This window comes from Scylla paramamosain, chromosome 2, assembly GCF_035594125.1.
Source record: "Scylla paramamosain isolate STU-SP2022 chromosome 2, ASM3559412v1, whole genome shotgun sequence".
NCBI classification, from domain to species: Eukaryota; Metazoa; Arthropoda; class Malacostraca; order Decapoda; family Portunidae; genus Scylla; species Scylla paramamosain.
The window spans coordinates 32,586,817-32,596,816 of record NC_087152.1 but is presented as its reverse complement, the minus strand read 5'-3'; the positions used below and the strand labels follow the sequence as shown (position 1 = coordinate 32,596,816).

The 10,000-nt window shown below is 44.2% G+C and overlaps 2 protein-coding genes across 8 annotated transcripts in view; both read left to right on the top strand.

Annotated features, from left to right (window-relative positions):
* LOC135113710 (SET domain-containing protein SmydA-8-like) overlaps positions 1-5,577 on the top strand; it is a 16,977-nt gene extending 11,400 nt beyond the window's left edge. For all 7 annotated transcript variants that reach the window (XM_064029251.1, XM_064029249.1, XM_064029241.1 and 4 more), the window contains exons 9-13: positions 219-445; positions 2,391-2,555; positions 2,809-2,938; positions 3,647-3,828; positions 4,577-5,577. In XM_064029251.1, coding sequence (XP_063885321.1) covers positions 219-445; positions 2,391-2,555; positions 2,809-2,938; positions 3,647-3,828; positions 4,577-4,747 — 875 coding nt within the window. In that variant the 3' untranslated portion in view covers positions 4,748-5,577. The remainder of the gene's footprint in view (positions 1-218; positions 446-2,390; positions 2,556-2,808; positions 2,939-3,646; positions 3,829-4,576) is intronic.
* Positions 5,578-7,546: 1,969 nt separating this feature from the next.
* LOC135113695 (uncharacterized) overlaps positions 7,547-10,000 on the top strand; it is a 134,492-nt gene continuing 132,038 nt past the window's right edge. Inside the window, exon 1 of the mRNA XM_064029195.1 lies at positions 7,547-7,682. The gene's annotated coding sequence lies outside the window, so the exon portion shown is untranslated. The remainder of the gene's footprint in view (positions 7,683-10,000) is intronic.

The following is a 10,000-nucleotide window of genomic DNA, read 5'->3' as shown; positions in this document are numbered from 1 at the left end:
TATCCTTCTTTCATTTTACCTTTTCGTCTTTCACCCTGTACTTTCAAACCCTCTTGTTTATCTCCTATTCCATCTCTCACCTCCCAACTTCTCTTTTCTCCTCCTATCCCCTTCGCTACCTCACTTTTCCTTACCTCATTCCATAACCTGTCTCTTTTTCATCCTATTCGTGTACCTCTTTATCTCACCCTCGTTTACTCCTCCTCCTCCTCCCACAGCCACATACACTCACATCCTCTCCGCAACCACTGAGCGACGAAAGCACCTTCGCTACGGCAAGTTCTTTGACTGTGCTTGTGAGAGATGCCGAGACCCTACAGAGATGGGGACTTACTTTGGGGCGCTCAAGTGTTCTCAGCCTGGGTGTGGTGGCTCCATCTTGTGCACAGACCCGCTAGTAGCCACCAACGACGCTCCCTGGGCTTGTGACAGGTGCAAATACCAGGTGAGTGAGGGTTTGGTGACGACTGTGCTGAGATGAAGAATAGAATAAATTGAATAAGGAATGTTGGGAGTCAGAGAGCAGTGAGATAGCAAGGATGAATGGATGGTGAAAAAAGAAAGAAATAAGTGGAATGGTGAAGAGGAGAGTGAAAAAGAAGTAAAAGAAAAGTTCAAATAAAAGAAGGCTGAGGAATGAAGAGTAAGGGAGAAACCAGGAGCATAAAGAGGATAAAGATAAAAGTGGATAGAAAGATAGATGATCTGAAAAGGAGATATGAACAGGGTAAGGATTATGAGAGCAATTGATAAGAGAGGTAAAAGTGAGAGTAAGAGGAAAAAGACTGTAAGAGAGGAAGTGTCGAAAACCTGAAGCTAGATAGATATAGACAGATAAATAGAGAGAGAGAGAGAGAGAGAGAGAGAGAGAGAGAGAGAGAGAGAGAGAGAGAGAGAGAGAGAGAGAGAGAGAGACTCTTCCACTATCCCCCGTTCCCCCTCCTTCCCTCCCCGCCTTTCTCCTCCCCTCTCTATCCCCCCCCTCCCTTCCCCACCACACAACCGCCACCAGAGTACTACATTCATCACTTAATCACAATCACTCAGACCACCATTCCCACACATACTGAACCTTCCCTTCACACACACACACACACACACACACACACACTTAGTATTTCTACATTAAACTTTACTTTCATTTAGTTTCACATATGTAAGTAAAATTATAATTATACTTTATTACTTATAACTCACAGGGACTGACTTCATTTACATAAAAAAAAAAAAATATATATATATATATATATATATATATATATATATATATATATATATATATATATATATATATATATATATATATATATATATATATATATATATATATATATATATATAAATCAAAGGTAAAGTTTATTAATTAAAATACATACGGGCTGGTCAGGAACAAAATTCTAAAAAGAGTGAAAAAAATGTATCATTGCCTTCATACATCATTGTAACAGAAATTCATATATAAAAAAAAAAAAAATAAGAAAGCAAAAGATTTAACCTAATTAAAAACGTATGGTACGGTGATCGTAGTTAACAATTAATACCACTATAGTCTACAACAGTACAACACAATACAATACATCACAGTCATAACCGAGACACTTTTTCTCCCACTAAAAGATCCCTTCCTCACCCGCTTATTCTTCCTCCTATCCCCACTTCCACGCTCCGCCTCTTTTCCTGCATTGCATTCCTATTCCTAGTATTCGGTGCCGCCACAAGCTTCAGAAAGAGTCGTCACAAGCTGTCATCATCTAACTCGTCCAATATCTGCACACACACACACAAGGATCTCTTAATTCTCTCCATCCCACTGGTCCGCTGTGTCCCCGCCATCCGTTCCCTACTCCTGGTGATTCCCTCGCTACACATTATTCTCGTGCACGTCCTTCACATCCTGTCTACCCAGTACCCACATCCTCCCTGACCTCCGCCTCTTGTTCCTATCCTGTGTTACTTTGTTTCCCGTTCATTGATTCTTGTTCATCTCACTGTTCTCCCATGGTTCTTTTTTTCTGTGTTTTGGTTCGTTCTTTTTTTTCACTTTTATTCTTTGGTATTTACATTTCTTTCACTTTTCTATTCCCTGATTCGTTTAAAAAAACGAATCAGGGGATAGAAAAGTATATATATATTTTTTATTTATTTATTATTATTATTTTTTTTTTTTCGTCTCACCTTTCTTTCTCGCCACTGGTGCCCGCTGCAACGTCTGTCCTGTTTTCTACCTAACCACTGTCAGCCCTTCCCTATACAGTATTCTTTGCACTGCACTACGCATCATCATCATCACGTCTTGCCAATCGTCCATTATGAAGGCACCACATGACCTCGTTACGTCGCCAAATGTATAGCAATCAATCGGTTTATCTATCTGTCTATCACTCCCTCAGGTGGCGGCGGTGACGGTGGAGCGCCTCAACAAAATGGTGTACTGGGAATTGCGTGAGGCGGGAGAGGAGGATCCAGCCAAGATCGAGGGGCTGCTCAGGAAGTACCAGTACGTGCTTCACCCCCAACACTTCCATATGGTGGGCATGAAACACACGCTCTCGCAGGTGGGTGGTGGCGGTGGTGGTGGTGGTGGTGCTGATGTGTGGTGATGTGGCAGGGAGAGAAGGTGGAAAGATGCGGGGCAGGAAAGTGACATAAACTCCTACCATCAGAACTTCGGTCGAAACGTCTGCTACCGCCAAATAACAAAAAATAGCCCACGTGTATACATCACACGCGCCTTCCTACACAAACAAAAGCTCACATTCTACACCATACACTCCTGTCCGCCTCTCATCAATCTGCCTCGCTCTGCAGATGTACGGGCGGCTGCCGGGCTACGCGCTGAACACCATCTCTGACGCCCAGCGGAGGAGGAAGGTGGAATGCTGCCGGGACCTGCTGAAGGTGCTAGACGTGATCGATCCAGGGATATCCAGACTGAGAGGTGATCACGGGGAGGAGGAAGAGAAGGAAGAAGAGGAAGAGGAGGAGGAGGAGGAGGAGAGGTTACAGGGAAGGGGGAAAGCATGAGGTGATAAAGTGAGAGGAAATAAAAAGGAAATATGGATGACTAGAATGAGAAAGGGCACGTGTCTGGAGAATGGAATCAACTGAAATGCTTGTGGATGTAATGGTGGTAGTAGTAGTGGTAGTGGTAGTGGTAGTGGTAGTGGTAGTGGCAGCATAACTTTCCGTCACTATCCCTCACCATTACTACACTCACTCAAACCCACACTCACCTCACCATCTTCACACACACACACACACACACACACACACACACACACACACACATACATACGTTATATAAAAACAGACATAGAAACAGAACAACACTACCCAGACTAAAAATCCAGCATACCACAGATAAGTAAATAAATACAACTAGACGAATACAACCACAAAAACACGTAAATGCACCGAACTAAATAAACACAACAAAGTAACTGAATCAACACAACAAAACAAATGTGGCCGAGAAGAAAACAAGTGACTTCATCGACTCAATAAACAAAATAAGACAAGAAGATCGCTGGGAGCCGTAGCAAAGGCTTGTCCAACCTGAATTACTGAACTGAACACAACTAGATACACAGACAAACACAGATACGCAAATACAAGTCAGTAGCTAATCACCCACTCCCCCCCACAGGCCTCACATTGTACGAGCTGCACGCCCCACTGCTCCTGGAGGCCAACGGAGCCTTCCAGCGCACCAGCATCACGCGGCGGGAGTTCCTGACTAAGCTGCGGGAGGTGGAGGGATACTTAAGTCTGGTTGTGTACTGCCTCCAGCACGAGCCGCTCTCCTCCTCAGAGGGGGACGTGTGCAAGGTGAGGAGAAGCAGGAGGAGCAGGAGGAGGAGGAGAAGGAGAAGGAGGAGGCCAAAGTGAAGGAGGAGAAACCCAAAGAGAGAATACATATCACAAGGTATTTTGGTACTTATAAGGCTGTTTGTGAAGAATTACATTAACTTAGAGTAAAAAAAAAAAGTGTGGGTAAGTAAAGGTGAGGCGGAGGAGAAGGAAGAGAAGATATTTTCTGACTGGAATAAAGTTAAAACAATTATTGTCTCAAATGTGCACCAGGAATGATGACTTACACATTACTTACTAAATAATTTGCTCGTTATTTTATTAGTGTTTTATTTTTTTGATCATTTACACTATTATAGCAATATATATATTTTTTCTATCTGGTTTTTATATTTTGTGTGTGCCTTCATAATTGTATAGGAATATTGTTTTCCCTCTTTCATCTCTTCTCTTCCCCTTTCCTCTCTCTCTCTCTCTCTCTCTCTCTCTCTCTCTCTCTCTCTCTCTCTCTCTCTCTCTCTCTCTCTCTCTCTCTCTTTATTGGTTTCTTTATTAACTTTTATTATTTCCTTCCTATTTCTTCGTGCAACCTCTCCTCCCTCTCCACATCCATGTTATCCTTTTTTTCTTCTCTCCCTCTCTCCTCACTTCACTCACTTTCAAATCTTAATTTTCTCCTTATCCACCTCATTCCCTCCTCTCATCCACCACACATACAGACACACATGCACACTTTCCCTCACCACGCCCTCCACCTCTCCACCAGATTGCCCGTAACTCGCTGGTGGAGCTGCGCAAGTGGATCACTACCGTCACCTCGCTGCCAGACCGCCACTTCTTGCCTGAGGAGGTGGAGAAGGTGACGGCTGCCTCGCTGGTCCGCTCCGATGAGGACCTCACGCTGGAGTCGCTGCTGAGGAGCCTGGAGGAGCAGTGACAAGGGCGAGGATGAAGAGGAGGAGATAGACGAGGGAAGCTGGTAGAAGAGCAGGTGTTGGTTATGGTGGATAGGAGAGAGATGAGTTAGAAGATAGTGGTGATGGAGGGGAAAGCAAACCAGGATAGGACGAGGTGGAAGAGGAGATAGAGCGGCAGATATTAGGTTATGGGGTGGATATGAGAGACATTAGAAGGATGTGAGGAAGACAGTGGTGAGAGTGGAGAAGAAAGAAGAGGAGTGGATGAGGAGGAGGAGGAGAGGAGGAACAAGTGTTAAGCGTAGTGAAGGCTCAAGATGTGTTTGCAAAGAGCATTTATACCCGAGGACAAAGTGGTAGCGGTGGAGGGGAAGAGGAGGACATGTGTGTGTGTGTGTGTGTGTGTGTGTGTGTGTGTGTGTGTGTGTGTGTGTTTGTGTTTGTGTGGGGTAAGGGGAGGAGGAGAGGGAGGAAGGAGGAGGAGAGAGGAGTATATCAACGAACTGTGAAAATTATATACAAATAAAGAGACATAATTAGACGAACTTACAAACAGACAGAAAGACAGACAGACAGACAGACGTTAAGAGTACAGTGATAAAAATATTCACGCCAATTGTTAATAAACATATTCATTATTCTGTTGTCATATTATCATTATTGTTAGCATTTCTACTACTACTACTACTACTACTACTACTACTACTACTACTACTACTACTACTACTGCTACTACTACTACTACTGCAATAACAACAAATACTCTGATTATCCTTAAATACCTTTATTGCGTTGAACTAATAAAATGTACATAAACAATAATAGATAATAATAATAATAACCAGATCTATCTTACATTTTTCTTTAAACACCATTGACTTCCCTGTGACAGCTGGAGAAGATAGGAGGAGTGCGTGGCTGAAATATTTCTTTTATGATTTCCTATACCAGTGATTGATTGACATGCGATATCCTACGACAAAAGGAGGGAGGAAAGAAGTGAGTGTGTGAGAGAGAGAGAGAGAGAGAGAGAGAGAGAGAGTTTTATATATCAGTATGTACAGTCATTCTCACTTTATCTGCATATCTTTCAAGCTACACTTTCTCTCCTCCTCCTCCTTCTCCCTCCATTCTTCTCTCCTCCTTTCTGTCTCTCCTTTCTCTCATCCTTTTTTGGTGCCACAGCAAGTCATCCTGACTCCTCTTTCCTTTCTCTCTTCTCTATACCTCCCTCACCTTGTCTTCCTTCCTTCTTTCCTTCCTTCCTTCTTTCCTTCTTTGTTTTCTTTCCTTCCTTCCTTTCTTCCTTCCTTTCCTTCTTGCCTTTCTTACCCTTTCCGACTCGCTTCCTTCCATCTTACACTTCTCTCCTCCTCTTCCTTTTCTTTTCTTACTTCGTTTCTTCCTTCCTTCTCTCCTTCCCTTCTTTCCTTTCTTATCCTTCCTGCCTCACTTCCATTTATCCTTTACTTCTTTCCCTTTCCTCCTCCCTTTCTTTTTCTTACTTCCCTACATGTTTTCCTTCTTTCCTTCCTTCCTTCCTTTCCTTCTTTCCTTTCTTACCATTCCTGCTTCACTTCCCTTCATTCTTTACGTCCCTCCTTCTCTTCCCTTTCTTTTTTCTTATTTCCTTTCACGTTGTTTTCCTTCCTTTCTTTCTTCCTTTCTTTCCATTCTTCCTTGGTAGAGTCTGAGTTGTTGGCGATTTTTTAAAAGTTTCCTTTCCTTCTTCGCTTAGTTCCTCCTTCAGTGACCTGTGGAATGTGGAAGGAAAGAAGGAAGGGGGATAAGAGAAAGGGAGGGAGGGGGAGCTAAAGGAAAGGAGAGGAGGACAGGGACGAGGGCAGGGGAGGAAAGAAGAGGGAAAAGGAGGGAGGGAAGGAAGAAGGGAAAAGCGGGGATGGAAGGAGAGAGAGAGAGAGAGAGAGAGAGAGAGAGAGAGAGAGAGAGAGAGAGAGAGAGAGAGAGAGAGAGAGAGAGAGAGAGAGATAAGAGGAGGGAGGGAGGGAGGGGAAGGCCAGAAGGGTCACATAAGATTAACCTTAAGAATGTTGCCTTATTGTTGATCGCTACGTAGTGAAAATGATGACGATGATGGTGGTGGTGGTGGTGATGGTGGTAGTGATGAAATAAAGAATGATGACGACAGTGAGGAAAAAAAAAGGAGGAGAAGGAGGAAAAGAAGAAGAATGAGAAGAACGAGAAGAAGAGGGAGGAGGAGAAGAAAGGAGAAGAAAAGAAGTGTGGCTGGCGACATCTTATGAGAGAGAGAGAGAGAGGTAACCATACAGACAGTAAAATACATTTTCGAAGCAAGAAACGAAACTTATGAAACAATTGAAACTTTGCCAACACCAGAAGGTGGAGGAAGAGGAGGAGGAGGAGGAGGAGGAGGGGAAAAAGGGAAGGTGTGGAGGTGGGAAGGCAAGGAGGAGGGAAAGGGGGTGGGGGGGATCCTCCCGGGCCGAAGAGTCCTCTGAACAATGTTTCCAGAGGTACTTTCGGTCGTCACACTGAACTGGACTCTTGGTGCAGGTGTAATTAAGGCGTGTTTACCTTGACCGTCACGTTACCATGACACCGCCTTAATGCTTACGGCGCCCACTGACTGACGCTCGATAATTTCTCAACCTATACGTTACCAAGCTCTTAAAAAATCACCAACAACTCAGAGAAACCCCAAAACTCTATCAAAACTCACATATACACGTGGAATCTGAAGTCGTGAGCAGTGGATAGTACACATAAATAGTTTGGTCAAGGTATTCATGGGTGTTTGACTTGTACGATAACCTTTCCGTGTTACCTGCGAGACGGCATCGAAGAGCAGGCAGGCTCAGTGTGCTCCATGAGCCTGGCCAGTGAGGAAGTGAGTGTGTTGGACTACTGCGCGGAGGACTGTGTGAGTTACTTCCCTTAAGTGCTGTTCCGCCAGGCCCTTTGTGAGGCCGTGTGGTGAGTGTTACGGAAGGCTTGTGAGGTGTGCTGGCGCGGCGGCGTGTGCTGTGTGTGTGCGCGTGCGGCCGTGTGTGTGCATGACTCGCCTGCATACTCGTATGTGTGTGTGTGTGTGTGTGTGTGATAATCCTTGAAAGTTACTGACTGTTAATCTGTTACCTCCAAATGTATAATATTTCATAATAATTAACTGTATATATTTTGAGTACTTTATATTTATTAAAAAAAAAACGTATGCATTTAGGTTAGGAAGTTTGAAGCAATAGAGAATGTGAGGACTAGGAAAAGAAGGTATTGGGGGAGGGGCAGGGAAGGGGAAGGAGGGGTACGTTGGGGGGCTGGGGAGGGGAGGGAGAGAGACTTCCATGTAGAAAACTTAATTAAGGGTGACAGGGGGGAGGGAGGGAATGGGGATTGAGGATGAAGAAGGTAATAGGTGATTATCTGAGAGGTGTTGATGATGGGCGGGGAGGGGAATGAAGGGGAAAGGGAAGGAGGTATAAATAGCAGTGAAGGTTATGACGGTGTGGAGATGGAAAACTGAACGAGGTGATGGGGAGGAATGGGAGTGAGACGGTCAGTGATGGGGAGGGAGTAAGTATGAGGATGAGAGGTACTGCAGGTATAAATGGAAACAACTGGTGATGGGAGGGAAGAATGGGAGGGGGAGTAATGTGAGGATGAGAGAGGAGTTGGAGGGAGGAATGGGAGGATGGTTAATGATGGGAGTGGGGAGAAATAGAGAAGTGGCAGAGATAGAAATGGAAAGACGATTACAGTGACGGAGGGAAGGAATGTTTAGGGCGGCAGGCTGAGAGAGAGAGAGAGAGAGAGAGAGAGAGAGAGAGAGAGAGAGAGAGAGAGAGAGAGAGAAGAACAAGATGAAGATGATAGGTTTTGTTGTGAGAGAATGAATGTACTGTAGAGATGCCAAGGTTAGGGAGGAGAATACGAACAGGAGTGAGGAGCAGATATCAACCTGACGAAGAACAGAGCGAGCGGGACAGGATGAGGTTTGTTGAAGAGGTTGATGCAGTGATGTGGAGGTTGTACAGTAGACATGTGGAGGTTTCGAGTGTTGGGTTAGGAAGAAGAAAACGTGGAGTAACAAATTGAATATCGTAAATCTTTCAACACAGCTATCACTAATGTATTGCACTATGACGCTGTAACTACTGCACTATGAATTGCAACACTATAATCCGTACCGCTGTAACTATGCCTAACACTAAACATTTTAACTCTAATGCCATAACTTGTAACACTATGACTAACACAATTTCATTTGATAACACTATAACTAGTCTAACCTAACCTAACCATTATGTCCCTCTATATAACAAAACAGTACGTCAAGAAAAAAAAAAAATAGAGCATGAAGGACCACAATAGGTTATAAACAAGTACATTGCCGCTAAGAAAAAAAAGAAAAAGAAATTGGCAGTAGAATATTGAGGTGTGTATGTTGGGGGGCGAGGTGAGGTGGGGCTGGTGCTGGGGGGGAAGGAGCGGGAGGAGTGGCTGGGGAGGGAGTGTGTGGTTACATCTGCGTTACTGAGTGGGCGACGTGACGCTACAGATTGTTACGTGGAGGCGCCGGAACGTGACGGAGGTTGAGGTTGTCTGCTTTCTCGTTCTCTTTCTAGTTACATGCATTGTTTTTTTTATTATTATTTTCATTGTTATTATTATTATTATTATTATTATTATTATTATTATTATTGTTGTTGTTGTTGTTGTTGTTAGATTAGCATTGGTATTCATTCCTCTCTTTAAATGAAGGTATGTGTTCCCTATCTACCTCCAGAGAGAGAGAGAGAGAGAGAGAGAGAGAAGAGAGAGAGAGAGAGAGAGAGAGAGAGAGAGAGAGAGAGAGAGAGATCCGCATCGCTATGTTTGCATCACCTTTATTTATTCAGTTACCTGAGATACTTACCAATATACTGACACCACCACCACCACCACCGCCATTACCAATCTTACCAACCGCACTGATGGTGAAATACAAACCGGATCCGAACTAATGTAACACACACACACACACACACACACACACACACACACACACACACATACATCTATAACCCAGATATCGCGATAAGGAGATAAGATAAAACCAAGTCGTGTTAGACAGAACCTGCTGCGTTTGCTCTCGCTTGAGTGGGGGGAGGAGGAGGAGGAGGAGGAGGAGGAGAAGGATGAGCAGAAGGAGGGTGGGATATGGATGAGGTGCTGAGGAGGATGTGGCTTGGGAGAGGTGGAGGGTGGGGATAGCGACATTGAGAAAGGAGAACAAGGAGGGAGAGGAGAAGGGG